At 35.6% G+C, this 22,445-nt stretch overlaps 1 protein-coding gene across 5 annotated transcripts in view; it reads right to left on the minus strand.

Moving 5' to 3' along the window:
* Positions 1-22,445, minus strand: part of PSIP1 (PC4 and SRSF1 interacting protein 1) — a 45,496-nt gene that overhangs the window by 7,555 nt on the left and 15,496 nt on the right. For 2 of the 5 annotated variants that reach the window (XM_077912021.1, XM_077912020.1), the window contains exons 3-9: positions 19,800-19,938; positions 17,079-17,183; positions 15,249-15,311; positions 9,979-10,075; positions 8,896-8,971; positions 3,810-4,038; positions 2,480-2,598 (exon numbers count right to left, since the gene is read on the minus strand). In XM_077912021.1, coding sequence (XP_077768147.1) covers positions 2,480-2,598; positions 3,810-4,038; positions 8,896-8,971; positions 9,979-10,075; positions 15,249-15,311; positions 17,079-17,183; positions 19,800-19,938 — 828 coding nt within the window. Of the gene's footprint in view, positions 1-504; positions 1,180-2,479; positions 2,599-3,809; positions 4,039-8,895; positions 8,972-9,978; positions 10,076-15,248; positions 15,312-17,078; positions 17,184-19,799; positions 19,939-22,445 lie in introns of those variants that run through there. The other 3 variants (XM_077912022.1, XM_077912024.1, XM_077912025.1) reach the window with 3 other exon arrangements.

Genomic DNA, 22,445 nt, shown 5'->3' on the forward strand with positions numbered 1-22,445 from the left:
AAATCTAATTTTTCCGTGGCATCACAAATAATTTTTACACTTGTCATGGTGAAATTTTTTTCCAATAATAAAATAGTGGTATTTAAAGACCCAATGTCAGGGTCAATGGACAGACTGACCATAATGGGAAAAGAACATCTATAAACATTTCATGAGTTCTGCATCACAACTGTTTTCTAAAGTAGCACATCAAAAACACACTAATTTTTCCCACATCTCCAAAAGGGTAGATAACTGGAGGGGTTAAGTTTCTAAGTAAAACAGAATATTCAAAGATAATACTATTATCATAAAATGGGGTTCTTTGGCCAGTATATCTAATTTAAACAACAGTCATTGACATTTACATACCATGTCACAAAAGAAAAGGTACCATTTTACTGCAGATCACAAAAATAAGCATTTAAAAATGAATTCTTAATTTCTAGTACCTTGGCTTTGAGTTCGGGCCCTATTATAAACCAATTGAAATAGACAAGAACAAAACAATATCTAAAAATCAGGTTTTTTTTTAAAAAAAAACTTTATTTTAAAATTTTGGTTACAGTTTCATTTTTGTTTTCTTAACAAGTCTACTGTTTAATCTCTCAGGATTAAAAAAAAAACAGTTATTAAGAATTCTAAAGAATTAAACAACAAAGGAATGTCAAGGGAAGGGCACAACTGCCCCATTCTCTGGGGTATAAGAGCTATTCCAGTTTAACACCTAGCTTCAAAACAAAATGAATTTTTATATTTTCTAAATGAAATAATGTACAACCACCATCTTCTAACTTTCAAACACAAAGCTTCATTTTAAGCTTGGTAAAAAACTTTTAACAGGAATGATGGCCGACCTTGGTATGTAGTGTGTACCTTACAGGAAATTTTTTTTTTAACAATCATAACACAGTAATAATGCCATTAATGAAGTCCTCAATTTAGAATCTGCAACATTCTTCCATCAAGGGGGGGGAGGGGGAAATTCAGTCCAATGAGTCTGTCTCAAGATCTTCATCTCTTGTTTGCTCCACTTGTATTCTCTTTTCAGTAACTGGATTAATGCTTTGAGCCCAAAATGAGATATATTTTTTATTACTGTAGATTACATGTTGTTTGGCTGGGAATACAATACAATAAACTTTATTTTGCATAATGCATTTCACACAAGCTGCATCTGAAATGCTTTACAGAGCAAAACTGTCCAAGTACAAAGTTTTGTAATAACAGGAGAAGGAAAGAAAACACAAATATTAGAATTTGAGAAAGTTACATTCGGAGGACATTCAAAAAAGAAACTGAAACACATAAAGATAACTTTGAGATACTGAAGAAGGGTTGGGCTAGATTTACTAAGCAATACTAATTTTATATCTTAATTTGGGGAGCACAATAAAGTTAAAAGCAACAAACAGTCCAACAACTTTTCAGTGAAAGGATAGAAAAGGATAGGTAACAAAAAATAACTTTAATATTTACAGAAATGGTCAAAGTCTAACAGAATACAGGGAGTAACACTTGAGTTTTAGATCAGTTTTTAAATTACTCCCCTAAAGCAGATGAAACTGCTTATATAATCATCCTCCAAGCAACTAAGAAAGCAGATAGTCAAACGCTGTATTTGTAGAGACTTTTGGCTTACAAATGTATCTTATAAGAAAAAGTACAAAATTACTCAAAGAATTCACTACTTATCATTAAGTTTGTCATAGTGACCTACAGCATGTTTTTAAAATCACCTCCATTAACCAAAAAAACAAAAACAAAAACACCAAGTTTAGTCAGAATAATGCAAGATACTTCACAAAATGCTTTTCAAAGAAAATTCAGAAGTGACAGTCTCAAGATAACTAGGAAAACATGTAATAAGCACATGAAGTGTAATCATCATCTCCAGTGCAATTTTCCTTCTAGTAAAATTACTTGAAAGAATAAAAGAGGAAAGAAATTCCCCATGATAAGTATATATTGTCTCCAAATACCAAAACTTAAATCAGCTTTGAACTTAATTTATATTGCGCACACCTAATGCAAACCCTGTCAGCCTTTAGATTTACTTTTAAGGGCCGCCTTGGGTTTCCAACTGTGTTTGTTATTTTTGCTAGTCTTTTGGGAGTGGCCTGCCAGTGGTGCATGACAAGTAAGGATATTTCATACTTTCTCCACCAACATATCACCACTCTTTCTGTAATACTTAAGTGAATAGTAGAGGGTGAGAACATTTTCAGCAAAGCCACAGTTCAAACTTATGTGCACTTTCTGTTTAAATTAAAAATAATTCACAGAGTGATTACCTCAGTGAATTTCATCCTCTTACTACTCAGCAAAGAATGAAGCCTGAAACATGATCATCATCATATACTGAAGACTTTTTTCTAAGACCTGGTAAAAGTCACTTCTCTAAAAGGCTTCATAAGGTCTGGAAAATGAATTTCTATCATTTCAAAATTTCATGCTAGCTTAAAAAGGAAATCAAAATTTAGAATAAAAAAATACTTACTGCTCAGTTTCCATCTGTTCCTCTTGCTTGCGTTTTCTATCTGCTGCTTCTTTCTCATGCTGGCCTTTCAGCATATTCCTTCTATGAGGAGTCTGAAAGTTCCTTCCACCTTTTCTCTTCTGTTTTGAGAATTAGGATGAATTTAATGAGTCAGTGACTAGTGCTCCTAGGATTACAGTCCTGGGAGAAAGCAGCAACTAGTTTTCTTAAGGAACAAATACTTAAGTTACTAGTTAAAAAAAAATTCCAGAATTGTACATTTTGCTATCTAAACTGAGCTCTCTCCCTTGATAACTCGGGGAATAAAATCTGTTTTCTACACTGCTATACTAAGTGATGTCCTCTGCTATTTGCCTCTACACTATAGTTCTGACTTCAGTACCTGTTTACTAACAAGTATATTGCTCAAGCTGTCCAATTTAAAATCTCTGACTTATAAAATAAATATTAAATTAGAAAAAAACAGGGCAGCCCTGGTGGCTCAGCGGTTTAGCGCCACCTTCAGCCCGGGGCGTGATCCTGGAGACCTGGGATCCAGTCACATGTCGGGCTCCTGGCGTGGGCCCTGCTTCTCCCTCTGCCTGTCTCTGCCTCTCTCTCTGTCTCTGTGTCTCTCATGAATAAATAAATAAAATCTTCAAAAAATAAATAAATTAGATAAAAACAAAAATATATACACAATACTTGTGTTCTTCTAAACAAAAAGATGTATAGCTTTAATCAAATTCCTAAACAACTGTAGCATTCAAATACACACTAATAAAATGTACACTAAATAGGCCTGAAGAGTGCTAAGAATTTCATTGTAGGGATCCCTGGGTGGCGCAGCGGTTTGGCGCCTTTGGCCCAGGGCGTGATCCTGGAGACCCGGGAACAAATCCCACATCGGGCTCCCAGTGCATGGAGCCTGCTTCTCCCTCTGCCTGTGTCTCTGCCTCTCTCTCTCTCTCTGTGACTATCATAAATAAATAAAAATTAAAAAAAAAAAAAAAAAAAGAATTTCATTGTAGTATATAATAAAAACCTATGTATAAATGCACCTCTTTTAGAACTGTCTTCACTGCACAGTCCATTTGGCTTAATTTCTACTTTTCTACATAGGTGGGTTACTAGAAGTTCATTATATAACATTTGATTTCCATACTATTATAATATCTAGAATGTACAATAAAGTTTCAAATATGCTTTTTAACACAGCTGATTCAAGTTTACCAAAGGTAGAAAAATTCAGTTTTAATCACATACTTTCAGACACTGAAAGCTTACTAGGTAAAAAAAATGACTATAAAAGCAGCTAAAAATAGAATATTTTATTTGATAAACATTGTACCTTTTCACTTTCTTGATCATCTCCTTCCTCTTCAGAATCAGAGGTTGATGTAACCCCTGTTTTAGGTAAATTTTTTCTTTTGGATTCAACTTCTTTCTTCCCCTCTTTTTTGTCTGGCTCTTTTCTTGGCTTATCTTCTTCCTTCTGGCCCTCTTCATCCTTTTTAAGCTGCTTTTTAGGTTGTTTTTCTTCTTGCCCCTTTTTCTTACTTTTGTCTTCTTCAGTTACCCTGTTTTAGAGAATACAGTAATGGAAAATGAATTTTTAGGTATCATTATTAGTTTTCTTTTAGAACCATACTCTCCCAACCAAGTAAGCATTTTGGAGGACAATAAGGCATAATTTTTCACTTAAAGACAAATTTAACATATGTTCTAGTAAAATATAATGTCTTTACTATCCAAATATAAAAGGAAAAGAACATTCTCTTCATATAAATTAGAAAATACAAAAATTACAGTGGCATGAAGGTAGTAATAAAAGTGATTTTTTTTCTTTGTTTTTCAGGGTTTTTGTAATGTTCTTTATTCACTGAAAAAAATACCTATTGTGGTCTTACATGCCAAGATAATTCTTCACTATGGGGATAGAGCAGTATGTAAGATGGGTGAGACACCTGGATCCTATATTCTACACAACTGTAAGAATTACATGTTTAAAAAGTACACAGATTGGGAAAAATACAGTTGCAGAAGTGAACTGCTTAAGATCAAATATGATCATTTGAGAATTCAAAGAAATACTCTGCAAAGTCAAAGCTCCCAAGTTACGCATACAATAGTAAAATATATGGCAATTAAGTATACCTAACAGTGAATTCACTAGCATTAAGCATTCCCATCACCAGTGGATTTACAGACATCACTAAGTCAAAACTATCAAAACTACTCAGTAAGCCTAATGCTACTATCAGATGATACTAATGCTACCTAGAGTACAGCAGAAAAAAAAAAATAGAAGTATTTATGGTACGATGATAAGCTCTAAGAGAATCAAATGATATCAATGCTAACCATTTTAGGATATAAAACATTCAACTAGGGCAATCCCATAAAAAAATACAACTTGAAGCTTGGAAAAGCTATTTAATGACAGTGTGTTAGCTCAAATAATTGGCCCAGTATTTCAGTTCCAAATCCACTGATTGCCTACCAGACAACTGCTTTCTTGTACCCTTAAGAGATTATTAAAAATTAGAAGAGAAAAAAAACTCACTTTTTAATCTCTTCAGAAATTTCTTTGTCACATAACCATCATTGGCTATGCTATTTTCAAATATCATATGGGTTTCCTCATTAATTTCTAATCAATAGAAGAAAAGGCATGCAAGTAAAATCATTTAAATCTTCTTCAATATTTCCACAAATGTGAATATTTTGATAGTTTAATGGAGATGGGAATACAGAGTCAAATACAGAAAGCATTTCCATGGCTCTCTAATAGATATTGAACAATTCCTTGCCCAAAGTATTATCCCCTCAATAGAAAGAAGCAGATATTAAAAATCCAAATACTCTCTGAACTAGCAAATCTGCTTCAGCAATGTATTCTAATATTATGTCTGCACATGTACAAGACATAAGACACCGTTTTTGAAAGGATATACCCATACATGAGACAGATCTTAAGAAACATACACAGTGGAATCCTGTGCAGCCATTTTTTTTGTTGCTGCTGTTGTTAAACATAAAGAAGTGTACGATAAAGTCATAAGAGATGGGGTTATTTCAAGGATTTTTGAACAATATTAAAGCAAACTTAACCATCAAGACTTGCTACAAACAAGTATTCTCCCTGTGGTCCTCCATACCACCTTTTGCGAAAAACAGACTTCTCCCTAGTGACAATTTCCCTTTTTAATAGGTCAAGGCACCATAGGAAACTATTTGTAAATAGTTAAAAAATATGTTAACAGAAGCAAAAACTAATGCAAATACAACTCCAAATATCTCAGTGGCTTGTATCAAATATTTCTTACTTTACATGAGGATTAGGAGATGGTTTCAGCTTTTCTGGGCTCTATTCCATTATCTTGTCATTTTAGGACTCACTGCAAAAAAGCTATCACTAACACATACATCCTGTTCTCATGGTGGAGAGCAAAACTTTAGGAAGCGCTTATATAGTTTGGCTCTGTACTCCACAGTTTGTGCTCAGATACACAGCTAAGAATAGCTATGGCTAATGCCCAACCTACATACAACATGAATGAGAAATTTTATAAGCTACTGCTATTTTGAGGCTGTCCATACATGCCTTTGCAAAACATTCATGGATACATAAAATTTATGTAAAAACTTAAAACATGTGACACTGACTTTGGGGCTGAAAACTCGAAAAACCTAATTTTTTTTATACAGTGGGCAAAACTGTTACCTGTGATAATGTGAAAGAAAATTCAGTGCCTTTAGGTGACGAGGCTTCAAGATAGAATGCTAGCATCTTCAGTGGGTTGTTATTAGGATATTAAAAGGACACTTCAAGAAAGAACGGAGTTTTTTTTTTTTTTTTTTTAAGAAAGGAGTTTTTATTTTTTTAATTTAATTTTTTTTAAAGAAAGGAGTTTTTAAAAATAGCAAATGACAAAAGAAGAACCTAAAAATTCCGTGCACTTCAGTGTTGAAAATTCCCACTGAATTTTCAAATTCAGAAAAAGACTGGGGTCAAAGATCCAATCAAAGAAAGGTATAAACTGGGGAGCCCTGGGTGGCTCAGTGGTTTAGCGCCACCTTCACCCAGGGGCATGATCCTGGAGTCCTGGGATTGAGTCCCAGGTCGGGCTTCCTGCACGGAGCCTGCTTCTCCCTCTGCCTGCCTGTGTCTCTGCCTCTCTCTCTCTGTCTCACTCATGAATAACTAAACTCTTAAAAAAAAAAAGGTATAAGCTACCAGCCTTTCCTAATTCAAATTGGACTACACTGGTCCTTCAGATGAACAGTTTCTAGGGAAGAGACTAAGGGTTTCTCAGGAAAACCTATAAATTCAAAGTGAATGTAAATTAAATATATAATCAGTATGTCTGAGGGGGGCGATGGGGAAAAAACAAATTTAAAAAAGCCAAGTCTGAGGAAAGTCCTATGGCCTTTCAAGGCCACTAGGCATGAAGCTGACTAAAATAACACACCATAAAGTATTATTATTACTGAAAGTAACATAGCCTCCATCAGGAGAAATTAACAGAGATCTAAAAAGGAAGCTTGGGTCCCCAACATCCTACAGCCTGAAAGTAGACACAATACTACCCAGTTGATGAGGGTAGTATTTTCCAATGACCTTTTCAGATGCAATAAGGATGATACTGAAAAGTAGAGAACTGTCACAGGATTAGCTAAAAGCCAGAGAGAAATGGTCTACCTTGACAGTCTCGGGAAAACTGGGGCCTAATCAAGGGAACCTTCCTTACACCTAAAATAGATCTCACAGTATTTTCCCAGAATTTTATATTTCTTAGGGATCAATGACTGCTGTAGGCCTCTTTTAAGCTTCTCCTTTCCAAATAAGAGCATAAGAGTTTGTATGGCTCCCTATCTCAGATCTAGGTATGTGATAAAGGGGAGAACGGAGCAAATAACTTGTGTTTTCGGTTCCTAAGTCTTCAGATCAAGGCCTTCTATCAATCATGAAATCCTAGACTTTATGTCTGATGCCATGATTAGATTAGGCAGGGAATGAGTGGGATTTGGTATGTTTAGAAAACAAACTCATCTGCGTGTACCTAATTTCTTAATTTCATTACAGTAGTTAAAACCATGTTGTAATTTTGTGCCACTATTTTTTTTTATTAAAGATTTTATTTATTTATTTACTCATAAAGGGGGGGGGTGCAAAGACAGGCAGAGGGAGGAGCAAGCTCCCCGCAGGGAGCCCAATGCGGGACTCGATCCTGAGACTGCGGGATCATGCCCTGAGCCAAAGGCAGAGCCACCAGACGTCCCTGTGCCAGTATTTTTGAGAATACTTTAAGAGCTAGCTTGTCAGTACAATTAAACTCTTCAAACATATTTAACTGAAAAGTACCAATGCTTCAGTGTTCTATAACTAAAATTTCCTATGTTTCAGTTTCAAAACACTGAAAATAAATCCCCTCTTAAATGACCAACTTGCTTGAGCCTTCTCTATAAAATCTTTACACACAATAGCTAAAATGGGTTTTTTTACCCTTTGTCTAAATGTATCTTTCCTTTCTGGTGAAGTTTCTACCCAGAAAAGCCACATAACAATAAGCCACATAAACAATATCCATCTGTGAAAAACAAAGGTGGCAAGAAAAAAACAAACATTACTTTGTTGATTAAGTAGTTACCATAAAATACTCTAAAATTTTAAATTCACATTATAAAAACTGTCTAATCTCTATACCGAATATGGGGCTTGAACTTACAACCCAAAGATCAAGAGTCATATGCTCTACAAACGGATCCAGCCAGGCTCCCATTAAAAGTATTGTTTTTAAAGATTTATTTGAAAGAGCACGCCTACAGAGGGTGGGATGGTCTCAAGCCATCAAGAGCAGAGCCAGGCAGGAAGCTCATTCTTACAACCACAAGATCACTACCTAACCAGTGGAAACTAAGAGTCAGACCCTTAACTGACTACAACACCCTGGCGCCCCTACCTGCCCCCACACACTTAGTAGTAGTCCTAAATTACTCTGAAGGAGCTAGTCAAGTTTCCTTAAACACACTATCTTGCCTAATTTCCCTATTACAGATTTTACCTTGTATTATCTAAGTACGTTTATATCCTGATATACCAAGAGGATGTCTTAATGAAATGATTTTTGTAAAGTAGGCACCAGGCCCAGCATGGAGCCCAATTCAGGGCTTGAACTCAGGACCCTGAGATCAAGATCTGAGTTGGAAACTTAACCGACTGAACCATGCAGCAGATGCTCTTGATTCCCCATTTTTACTTTTTTTTTTTTATACAACAAAAAACTTTTCAATAGTTTTCTCCCATAATTTTTAGAAACACAAAATAGTAACAGCAAATATCCTATAAAATAAAACTGGTATAAATACAGAGAGATTTATACTTAAATGCCTCATTCAGTGTATAACTAATTATACATTAAAAATAAACTCACATGTCAGTCTCTGAAGGACAGGGCTGTTTTACCATTTTGGGTCTGCCTCTTGGTTTTGGGATCTTGACTTCTGTAGCTAACATTTACAGGGAAAAACAAAATCAGTAACTACCATCTTTCAAGATGCAATTCTCACATATAAAGATTACAAATGATATATACTAAGAATATCAGTGATTTATTAAAGATATTATCATCTTAAGTTTTAAATATCATATCCCTCAATGATTCAAATGAGCAACAACAGAGTATTTAAAAGGGGGTAGATGAACAGAGTCATCTTCATTCCCTCCTTAGTATAGCTAAGAGGGTTTAGAAGAACATTCTTCATGGTTTCAACTGTACAATAGATAGTACTACTTATATTCAATTTTCATATACATATTAGAATAAGCGTATATTGTACATTCATATCTTTGAAAATCTGCATCAGAGTTCACCGAATTTCCTAACACCATTAATCTGATCCATTATCAAATTCCAAAAATAATGATAGAAACAAATCTCGGGATTTTTCTTTTCTGGGTATTACTGATCTTCCCCCATTTTCAAAGAATTCAATTATAGTTAGAAAAAGAACTGGTCCCATTTTGGTTAATTTTCTTTGTTTAACTTTGTATTAGAGGTATATCCTTCCAAAATATTTCCAATTTCCTGAATTAGGACAATACTTTCGACAGGCAATGCTGAAGACAGCTGCATACTATAAAGGTCCTGACACAAAGAATGCAATAATTTCCATTTGGAAAATTTATGCTTTCTACAGTAAGAGGTAAAATAAACCCATCATTCATGGAATATAACCTCACCACAGCCTCATGTGCCGCTATTAGGGGAAAATGTAAGAGAGATAAAACAGAAAATGAAAAAAAAGTCCCAAGCAATTATTTTAAATCTAAAATACTTGATCACACAAAGCAGAAACTATGTTTATCTCCTCTGAAGTTTATACATACATCATATATATATATATATATAAATCTATATATATAGGCTGCCTACCCACCTATTCCGAAGTATCTGAGGCACAACACTGTAATAAGAGTACTAACAAGCCAGAGATTTAAACATTAATAGTCCTACCTGCAGGTCGTCCTCTTTTAGGACTCACTTTTAGATTCACAGATGCTGTTGCTGTTGTCACTACTCCTGCCTCCTCAGTTTCTACTTGTTTTTCTGCCTGAATTACAAAGACTTAATTAATTTACTTAACAAGTAAATAGGCATTCCAAGTTTAATTCAACAGCAAAGATATGCCACCTTAAAGAATTTACAAATAAGCATAACTTGTACATGATTTTTCAACAGTGAACTCATCAGTGACATCCCCAAACACTGCTTATAACTCTAGTGAACATTATTTTTTAAACAATTTACTTCTTTGAGAGAAGAGTGGGAAGGCAGGGGAAAGGGTAGAAGGGAAAAAGAGGAGACAATTCCCAAGCAGATGCCCCACCGAGCGTGGAGTCACAGGTAGGACTTGATCTCATGCCCCTGAGATCATGACCTGAGTTTAAATCAAGAGCAACCACTTAACCAACCGTGCCACTCAGGGGCAAACAATTCTAACAGACTAAAAACATCACTTCTTAGAGATCCTCAACCTAAAAAAAATCATTTGTAAAAATAGAGCTAACATTCTTGATGCAAAATGGTGACTTAAGTATAATCAAACTTAGGGCAGCCCGAGTGGCTCAGCGGTTTAGCGCCGCCTTCAGCCCAGGGCGTGATCCTGGAGACCCAGGACTGAGTCCCACATCGGGCTCCCTGCATAGAGCCTGCTTCTCCCTCTGCCTCTGCCTGCCTCTGTCTCTCTCCTTGTGTCTCTCATGAATAAGTAAATAAAATCTTTTAAAAAAAAGTATAATCACACTTAATCCACACATTACTTATAAATGTACTTTTATCAAGTATCTCAAAATGCAAATAATACTTTACGTTGTGTACTTCTGAGAGAGAACCTAATATTCAAAGACAAGAAATTAAGCTAATATTTCTTATTCTTTTACTAATATGTTTTATTTTTGAACTGACATCTGTTCTTCTCTCGTTATTATTTTCCATAAAGAGTGATTTACTACAGTGGAGTAATAAATTCCAGTGACCCTTTGCAAACTAAAATGACCCCCAAAGAGACAAGAGCCCCAAATCAGAGTCATTTTAATTGATTAAAGCAGTAGAACAAAGGTTAAAACCACCAATTAAGAAAGGAAATGTAAACAACTGATCATAATTGAAATGGAAGGAAAGAGACAGTGTAGAAAGAGGATGGGAGGACCACTATGAGCTGCTTCCCTATAACCAATTATTTCAGCATTAACTAGATCAACAAAAATAAACGAATAAAAAGCATGTAAAAACATGCACAATCTATTATTGATAAAAAAAAAACTTTAAAATCTTTTTTTAAAAACGTTTTATTTATTTGATAAAGAGAGCATGAGTAGGGGGCAGGAGAAGAGGGAGACTCCCTGATCAGCAGGAGCCTGATAGGGGGGCTCTATCCCAGGACCTTGAGATTATAACATAAGCCAAAGGCAGACACTTAACCAACTGAGCCACCCAGGGTCCCCAAAAACTTAAAAATGCTCAGTATTGGTAAGGAAATAAAGAATCTTACTATTGATTACACCAATGATCAATTAAGTGGCAACACCTTCCTGAAAGGTTCTTTACAAATATGAGCACTTTAAAATACACAAATTTTCTGGGGGGGTATTATTTATTTGTGAGAGACCCACACAGAGAGAGAGGCAGAGACATAGGCAGAGGGAGAAGCAGGCTCCATGCAGGGAGCCCGATGTGGGACTCAATCCCAGGACTCCAGGATCACGCCCTGAGCCAAAGGCAGATGGCTCAACCACTGAGCTACCCAGGTGTCCCAAAACTATGCAAATTTTTGATTTAGCAATCCCACTTCTAAGAATGTATCCATTTTTTAATTTTAAACATGTTTGCTTTTATAGTTGGAAAATAATGCATATTCAAAGTATTTTTAAAAGTCAATAAACTCAACTAAGTTCACCTATGAATTGTTCTCAAGGAACATTAACAAAAATTGCTCCATTAAACATCAGCTAAGGTTCTATCTCTAAAATTTTAAACTTACAAACCACCTCTACACTCCTGCCCCAATCTTGATTCTCCTCTGGTGGGAAGCCAGGCATCTGTGTTTTCACCAAGCTCCCCAGGTATCAAAATTGAGAAGCCAAGACTGACAGCTCTTCTCATACAGAGGTGTTAAGAGGGCAAAATTCTCTAAAATTCAGTTCAAACTGATGAGTTAATGCAAAAAAAAAAAACAACGACGACAAAAAAAAACCCCCACAGTTCTTCATTTACACTTGCAATTTTTGGAAGTAAATCAAAACATTATGCAAGATAAAGGCAGAATGGGTCTTTTGGAGGAGACAGCAAGAAGAGTATCAATAATTAGTATCATAAATAAAAACTTAACACTAATACTGAATCAAAAAAACCAGCCCTACCATAGATATGTATTCTCCACTGTTAGAAAAATCAGGCAAGTCAAAAACATTCCTCATGAAAATAAAGTATTTCATCCACAGAAAAGATCATTATTTCAAATATACATACTTAAATCTTAAACACAGACTACAAATTTATTTCTTCTGTATTTATTTGATCTAAGACCTCTAACCCTTTGACACTTTTACTCCCCATTTATTACCCTCTTTCTTGTACTACTCTACTCTCCCTTCATGATCTTACCTAAAAGCACCCCACCACCAACCTCATAGGACTACATTATTCATATACAAGCCCTCCAGTTTTCTTGTTTTGCTACACCTGTCCCACAAATCTCTGTAAAACTCTACCTTTTCTGTTTTATTCGCTGCTACTGAGACCTGGGGGGGGGGGGGGGGGGGGGGGGCAGATATGATACAAACACTTATTCATTTTATGCAATCTCAGTTGAGATTTCAAAGCCATCCATTAATACCTTTATCCTGTTGTGTGTGCCCTCTTTCCTCACCAGCATTTCAATCCTTTCTTCTTGCCTTATATCATACATGCAGTCCTCCTCTGAACGGGATACTAAAGAGACTGAGGCTACATACATATCCCTTAATTCCCAATTCTCCCCAGAATTTTTATTTTTTTTTATTTTTTTATTTATTTTTTTTTTTTTTAAATTTTTATTTATTTATGATAGTCACACACACAGAGAGAGAGAGAGGCAGAGACACAGGCAGAGGGAGAAGAAGGCTCCATGCCGGGAGCCCGACGTGGGATTCGATCCCGGGTCTGCAGGATCACGCCCTGGGCCAAAGGCAGGCGCCAAACCGCTGCGCCACCCAGGGATCCCTCCCCAGAATTTTTAAATAACCTCCTCCATCCTTCTCTTTAATGTTAAAAAGATGAAATGTCCATCTCCTTCTTCCTGTTAAGTCTCGTCCTTCAAATGTGCCCCCCTCCTTTCTTTCATCCTGCATCTCCTTACTACAATTATTCCTATTTTCCACATCTTCAATCTTTCCCAGTTTTGCAAGGAACTGTTAGAGCCTTCATATTTTTTTCACTTGAAACCTTTCCTATAACCATGCAAATCCCTGTTGCTGCATTCTCTCTCCTTCCCTTCAAAGATTTCAAACATAATGTAACTTTAATATTGAACATTTTATTCTGCAACCCCCTTCATTTGCCCTTACCATTTGACTTTAAAGTATCCTGGGGGAGCCCCACTATCAAATATCTTCCAGGATCCTCTCTGTATCAGGACATTATTGACCATTTTCAAAAAATTCTTTCCTCCCTTGACATCTTCTCTTTTCACCTGATAGTTCATTCTCAGCCTTCACTCTACAAAGCAACCGCTCATCTCCATTATGTTCTCTCAGGATTCTAGTTTCTGCATTCTTGACCACCTCACCTCTTTGTCCTATCTTTATAGTAGTGACTACATCTTTTCACTTTTACCTTTTCCCCTTTTGATGTCAAAACTATGTATCTGCAGTCTAATTCCCCCAGATGTTTCACTTCCTCTTCCCCACCATGCCTCTGCTCCCAAACCAAGGCAACCTTGGGAGTCACCCTAGATTCCTCCGTCCCTTCACACACCTACTTCCAATCAACCATCAACGTTAACCCCTGCAGTTCTCTTAAATCCTATCTCTGAGTCTACAACACTAAAAAACCTGCCAGAAGGTCCCTTCCTCTCAATCTCATGCTAACTCCTTAGAAAAGCCTTTCATGACTTAATCACCAAGTCACTATCCTCTTTTAACTCTTATTTTATGTATTGTCTGTCTCAACAAAAAAAATACATGTTCAACGAAAAGAGACCTTATCTTCTATTACTGACTACTCCATGCTCTGCTTGCACCAGTGACATTAGTACTAAAATTCTGAATTAATCTGTGAACTTGTCTCACTAATCCAGTCTCCATCATTCACATTGCTTGAAATATAAGTGATTAAATGGCTCTCATCACTTCTCTAAGTTCAAGGTTAAATTTAAGGTATTGTACCATTTTCCCTCAAACTTTATGGTCTGGTAATACTGAGATGGAATGCTTAAAATGAAATTTTCTCTACACTTCTATATATACTATTCAGATTGCCTCACATGTTCTTCACGTCCCCTCCTTCATCTACCTGACAAGACTCTGCCATTATTAAAATCCTGTTAAAGTTATCATAGCTCCTTCCACATATCCCACAGGAAACAAAAAGCCACTATAATTATGTTTTTGTATATTACTTCCTCGTAAGATAACCGAAGCCTTAGTTTTCCTTGAATCTCTGGCGTATAATAGTCTGAGACATAAACAGGTTGTCAGAAACAGGTGATGACAAAACTTCATATAGGGAAGAAGAAACATTAGTTAAAGCAAGGGTGTACCTCCTCCTAAAATGTCACATATTCTCATTTCATGCAACAATTCTGCTAATAACATTAGAATGGACAATACTGACAGAGCAATTACTGTGTACCAGGATTTATTGTGGATATTTAATATGTGGTAACTCATTTCATCCTTTCAACAACCTTATCAGTATATGTTATTATCCATTTTACGGAGAAACCCTGAGGAAGTGTTGTTAACAGGAATGAAAACTGAGGCATTTTAATTCCTCTACCATTCAACTTATCTTTTTGTTTTGTTTTGTTTTGTTTTTTGTTTTTGACCATTCAACTTATCTTAAGGGTGCTATATCACTAGAAAAGAAACACAGATAACTTTCCTAAGTAAATATAAACTATCCTTTCAAAAAATTAATGACTTAGAGTAAAGGGCCAACTCTAAATTTAATAAGATTTCATTATCTCTTTCTCAATCTAAAATAAAAATTATTTTAAGATCCCTGTGGTTAAGCAGTAACATTACCTTTCTCTTTCTCCCTCTTCTGGCAGCTTTTGGAGTGGTTATGTCAATTGCTTTAGTCACATCCTGAAATTTGAAAAAAAAAAAAAATATATATATATATATATATACACACACACACACACACAAATGAAACTGAATAAATTATGTCAAGACTTAAAGCAAATTTCTTAAACTACAAATAATACCCATATTTCACTAGGTAAACTTGTTTTGCAACACTGAAATTTAAAATTATAAACATTCAAAGTCAACACTATCACTATAAAATGAAAGGAACAGCCAGTATCTTTGTCTAAAAAAAATAAAAAAAACTTACCCCTGTCAGATGAAATATAAAATTCATGCTTGCTAGTGCACAAGGAAATCTGTCTTTTTAAATTTATAAAACCACTTTTTTCTACAGTACAATCCTGAATTTTCGGGTTGTAAATTTTAAGAAGTGGGTGAGACTTTGGAGATCATCTAACAACCATTCCATGAGACCTGAAAAGACTCAGTATCCTCAACTCACAGATAATCAAATACAGAGATGGAAGCAAAGCTAGATTTTTAAAAATTCAGTTCAGGGACACCAGAGTGGCTCAGTGGTTGAGCGTCTGCCTTTGGCTCAGGTCATGATCCCAGGGTCCTGGGATCAAGTTCCTCATCAGGCTCCCCATAGGGAGCCTGCTTCTCCCTCTGTCTTATGTCTCTGCCTCTCTGTGTGTCTCCCATGAATGAATGAATAAATAATTTTTTTAAAAATGATTTTATTAATTTACTCACGAGAGACACACAGAGAGAAGAGTCAGAAACACAGGCAGAGGGAGAAGCAGGCTCCATGCAGGGAGCCTGACATGGGACTCGATCCCGGGTTTCCAGGATCACACCCTGGGCTGAAGGCGACGCTAAACCGCTGAGCCACCCGGGCTGCCCAATAAATAAAATCTTTAGGGATCCCTGGGTGGCGCAGCGGTTTGGCGCCTGCCTTTGGCCCAGGGCGCGATCCTGGAGACCCGGGATTGAATCCCACGTCGGGCTCCCGGTGCATGGAGCCTGCTTCTCCCTCTCCTTCTCCCTCTCCCTCTGCCTGTGTCTCTGCCTCTCTCTCTCTCTCTCTCTCTCACTGTGTGCCTATCATAAATAAATTTTTTTAAAAATTTAAATAAATAAATAAATAAATAAATAAAATCTTTAAAAAAATTCAGTTCAATATCTTTTCTAGTACCTCCCATCCCACAATACTTTGCTTTAAAAAAAATTCCTGGGATGCCTGGGTGGCTCAGTGGCTGATCATCTGCCTTTGGCTCAGGATGTGATACTCGGGTCCTGGGATCAAGTCCCACATCTGGCTCCCCACAGGGAGCCTGCTTCTCCCTCTGCCTGTGTCTCTGCCTCTCTCTGTGTGTGTCTCTCATGAATAAATAAATAAAATCTTAAAATAAAATAGAAATAAAAAAATAAATAAAAAAATTCCTAACAGTAACTCACTCTCCTATAGGTGGACCTCACATATTATAGAGCAAAGTAACTTCAAATAAAAATATCCATGCATTTTTTTGGTAAGTAATCTCTATTACCAATGTGGGGCTTAAACTTATGACCTGAAGATCAAGAGTCACATGCTCTATCTACTGAGCCAGTCAGGCGCTACAACATCCCTGCATCTTAAAAATGCAAAAATTATTTTACAATACAGCATTTAATATTCACACAAGGAAATAAGCCTTACAAATTTTCTTTCATTACTCAACTAGTTTAAATATTACTTTATTTTGCGATCAAATGACCAACCCATCTTACAACTTCCTCCTTACAACGAGTTTAGAATGCAAGAGAAATTAAACATACCTCATTGCTGGCTTTTTCTTCATGGTCAGTATCTTCCTTTGAAACACTTGTTTCTTTTTCTTCAACTTCAACATCAGATGATGCATTTGATTGTTTAGTTGATGCCTATAAACATTCAGGTCTATTAACTTCACAGAATAACATTTTATCCCAATTTAAAACTTTTCTACCCATGAAAAGATTCAAGAGCCTATTTACAAAAAAGTTATAAGAGCATTCTCATTTCTGTTCCACATGTATGCTTTTAACATACATAATTTTTTTAAAGTTTTAAATTCTACTTTTGTATTATTTTCTTTTAAAAGGTTTTATAAGGGGTTGTATTCCTAGAATTAAAGGTATACAAATTGTAAAGGATAGAACAGTGAGACAGATAGAAATGGAAGTATAATTACAAAGAATACCATTCTGATTTCCTGACCAATAAATATCAAACAAGATAGAACGTAACTTGATTTACAATAGCATTCTATTTATTCACTACTGACATATTCTAAAAAGAAACTTATTTACTCCAAGACACAGAGCTTTAGCAAAGGACATATATCACAGCTTTATTTAAAGACTTTGATCTAGATCTCATACTTAGTTTATTTAACATGCAGATTCCTGAGACATAAACTTAAGTGATTCTGATTTAAAAGGTACCGAGTGGGAGGCCACCAAACATCTTTTTATTCCCCCCATATTCGTGAATGGAAATTCAGTCAGGCAGCATTCATTCCTCTGGGTTCAGGATGGTGGTGAGAAGTAATCATTACTAAATTTTAAAAGTACCCTCAGGTGATAAGAAACTTACGCAGATGAACTACTAGGGGCCCAGAAAGATGAATAACAGAGGTTAACACATTACATACTAGGAGAGGGTAAGCACAGGTCTACAAAATGATAGTACTCCAAGTCCAAACTGTGCGTCTAATGATTTCCTTCTCAAGTCTAAACTGTAAACCCATTTCCTCTTTTGTAAAAAACCCATAAAATTATAAAGTCACAACAAAAAAAAAATAAAAATGCCCTCAAAATTACTTATATAAATTTCTGTAAATCACCATGGTCAGTTTTTTTGTTATATATGTTTGGGGATCACCGCTTTCCCCAATTCCTAGGAATGTGCCACTGGGGACCTGTTTGAGCCAGAACAGAGTACATCCCACCAGCATAACCTTTTACACTTTTGTTACGGGCAGAAAACTGCTAGGTTTCATGTATACAACATATTAAAAATTTCATTATATTTTGAAATGGAAAATCCCAAGCATATATGGTGAAAACTACATGGAGTTTAGTAGGTACACAGGAACAGAGAATAGGGTGAACATGTTGGGCTAGCAGGAGGATAAAAACGTTCTTGAAGGTGAAATCACAGGACAGATGATCAGAGTGAAGTTTTTTTTTTTTTTTAATTTTATTTCAGTTTGTAATTTTCTTTTTTTTTTAATTTTTTATTTATGATAGGCACACAGTGAGAGAGAGAGGCAGAGACACAGGCAGAGGGAGAAGCAGGCTCCATGCACCGGGAGCCCAACATGGGATTCGATCCCGGGTCTCCAGGATCGCGCCCTGGGCCAAAGGCAGGCGCTAAACCGCTCGCTGCACCACCCAGGGATCCCGATCAGAGTGAAGTTTTAGGAAAGATTAATTCAGTCTCTTTGGACTCCCATTCTACAATGGAGGCAACAATGATGGGAAACCATCTAGTCTTACATTCACACAATATTTAGTGAATACTTAATCCTGCCACACATATAGCAATACTAGGCACATACGACACATACAACTTATTTATTCATGGAGTTCATTATCTGTGGCAGTTAAGTACAGAGCAAATATGATATGGTATGATTAAACAAATTAAGTTTTGGGTGGTAATGAAGATATTTAGGATCATAATGCAGCCTTGGAGCCTCAATGTAAGATTTAAATTTCCAGGGAGAGTATCACCTGAAAAGTTATCAAAGTTGAGAAAAAGCACGGCACACGCAAAAACAGAAAAAAAAAAAAAAAAAAAAAAAAACAAGCACAGACATAAAAGTAGAAAGCTGTAGAATTTCTGGTTTGCTATCACCTTTAGATTTTACTACCTCAGTCTAGTTTATTTATTTATAAAAAAAAATTTAAGCTCTATGCCCAATGTGGGGCTTGAACTCACAACCCTAAGATCAAAAGTCACATGCTCAACAGACTACCAGTCAGGCACTCCTACTTCAGTCTAATTTAAATGAACAAAACCTCTGGACAAATGAAAAACATAAAACTGGAGGGTTCATTTAAAGCTGCTCTTCTAAACACCAAGAACATTTAAGTATAATTTGCATTGTGCTGTACTTCTGTAACAGATTTATCCCATGTGAGATTTGTATTCTAATACAATTTTATGGATTTAAAAATTAAAATGTTTAAGAAAAAAGTACATTCTTCAAATTATAAAACCTGAATTTAAGAAAACAGTATATATGGCTTCAAAGTCAATGATACATCAAACTACCAATCAGGACTTAAACAATTGAATATTTTTCTCAGTTTTCTGAGATCTGTTTAACCATGTAGGTAATATTTTCATCATTTCATCTAGATATGAAAAATCAAGGTTCAACCTCACAAGCACAATTTAATCTGAAATCCACAAGGCTCTTAATATTTATTTCCCTATGGCTATAATAGTGGTTATCACCCACCACTGAATAAATAATACTAAACTAAATTTTATGTAATACAACGCACCTGTTGACTTGAAAATTTCACTTTCGGATTATTATCAATCTCCCATAAACCTTCATTAAAGCCTTTTCGTTTATTTGGTTTGCCGTACTTTTCCTTGTTTTCTGAGTAAGGAAATATATCCTTTGGGCCTAAAAAAGCACTAAAAAAGGAGAAGGAGAAAAATATAAGTGCAAATCAATCTCAAATATATGTCATTAAATAGCACTGCCCTATGATGCAATTATAAACAATTCTTAACCCCAAATTCATTTAAAAAGTCTCACATAAAGGGTAGACACAAATAACTCATTAGACCTAAGTTCAGACACTTTTATTAAATTCAATCACAAGTTCCTAGAATCCATTCCTGTATTAAAAAAAACACTCAAGTTGCACAATGTGAATGTACTTAATGCCACTGTACACTTGAAAATGGTTAAAATGGTAAATTTTATGTATATAATAAAAAATACCCCAGAATGAACTGATAAAACTACATTTATCCATTAAAAATGCACTCCAAATATGATTTTATTTCAAAGTAATTTAGTAATTTAGTACAATACACAACTCATAAAACTATCGATAAGGTATAATACTCTATGTACATATACACAGGCTTTTGTAATAGAATGTGTTAAGGATTTTACCATATTCAATGAAGGAATGAGAGGTTATAACTGGTTCGTTTGTTCAATCATATATTCATTAAAGTCAGTCTTGTATTTGTGGTAGATACGCTCTATAAAGTCACCACAAACACTGAATTAGTAACAAACCACTGCCCCGCAGAAAATAAAGGGCAGGGTTCCTTTGAGCTTCTGGTCACATTTCGTCAACCAATCAATACATAATCTTGTTTTTTTCTGTGTGTTTCTGTTTTAAAGATACTTTAATTAATATGTTAGTGACCCATTAATATTAAACTCACAGTCAGCAACTTATATAAGACATACATACTTTCTCCATATAGCACAAAACTGCCTTCTTGTACTTAGGAATGCTAAAAAGCACTTCAGCACCATATTTGGGAACTATTACAAACTGCAAAACGACCAAGAAAGAAAAGCACAAAAATACATAAACTATAGCACTACATAAGACTGCAAAATAGGACAGCTGTTTACAGTATGAGAGCAAAACTAAGGCGACAAAGTATTGCCCTGGTCAGCTTCAGCTAAGAATGTGTGCATCAAATTATTCAAAAGTTTTACCATTTTGCTTGCCCATGAAGGCACCATGAGTACTGATCGGGGTGTTACCAATATATTTTTAGTGAGCAGACAAATGCACAAAAATGAAATCTGTAAATGATGAAACTGTGTGTAATTGGAGATAATCTCCAGGACAGACCCCTTATGTCAGTCTGTCCTGTGGATGTCTGTTAATTCTATAATGGAAGATGCACTGTATCTATGAGTTTTTTGGTTATGCTTCTTGATATACATGTATTCACCAAAAGGAAAAGGGAAAGCAGATTACTATTCATATCCTCTAAAATGTGCTATAATTTAAGATTATAAAATTATTATATATATTTAACAAATTCCTTATCTGGTGAAATTCTTTTAAGAATTTAGGACCTAATGACTACAGTTAACAGTCCAGTTAGAGTATTTTAAAAGGCTTTAGATTCTCCCTCTGCCTGTGTCTCTGCCTCTCTCTCTCTCTGTAACTATCATAAATAAATAAAAATTAAAAAAAAAAAAAAAAAAAAAAAGGGATCCCTGGGTGGCGCAGCGGTTTGGCGCCTGCCTTTGGCCCAGGGCGCGATCCTGGAGACCCAGGATCGAATCCCACATCGGGCTTCCGGTGCATGGAGCCTGCTTCTCCCTCTGCCTGTGTCTCTGCCTCTCTCTCTCTCTGTAACTATCATAAATAAATAAAAATTAAAAAAAATAAAAATAAAAAATAAAAGGCTTTAGGATAAAATTTTAATTAAAAAAGACAGTTCTATTTAAATATAACCAGCACATATAAAAATTAGCCTTATAATTTAAATTCTGTAATTTAGAATTCTCACTGTATATAGGTATTTTTAACAGTACATCGATTAAAGAACATTTGAATCATTATCTCATTTGATTCAGAAATTCAGCCTTTTATTAGGAATAATTCATTCCTACCCATGATCTCAAATTAGAAAAATTAACGCAGGGGCAGCCCCAGGGGCGCAGCGGTTTAGCACTGCCTGCAGGCCGGGGCCTGATCCTGGAGACCCAGGATGGAGTCCTACATCAGGCTCCCTGCATGGAGCCTGCTTCTTCCTCTGCCTGTGTGTCTGCCTCTCTCTCTCTCTCTCTGTCTCTATGAATAAATATTTTTTTAAAAAAAGAAAAACTAACGCATTTAGTTAAAAAAGTAAAGCAATTACTCCTACATAATGTTTCAAATTCCAACTAGATAACTTGAGTTAAATATCGATCAAAAACAAATATACTTCTAGTTAGAACAAAGCAATTTAACACAAATTCTCTCTCCCAAAACCTCACAAAAACAACTCAAGGCCAAAGACGAAAAGAAACACAATACCATCAGAAACTTAGAAACTGGAAAGAAAACAAAAAGTTGGATACTAAGCAGCAATGTACACAGCACCATCTCTTACAGTTCAAAATGCCCAAAGGGCTCAAAATTGGTGGAATCGGGAACTTCTCAAAGGGGAAG

The sequence above is a fragment of the Canis aureus genome, chromosome 10 (assembly GCF_053574225.1).
Source record: "Canis aureus isolate CA01 chromosome 10, VMU_Caureus_v.1.0, whole genome shotgun sequence".
Lineage (NCBI taxonomy): Eukaryota > Metazoa > Chordata > Mammalia > Carnivora > Canidae > Canis > Canis aureus.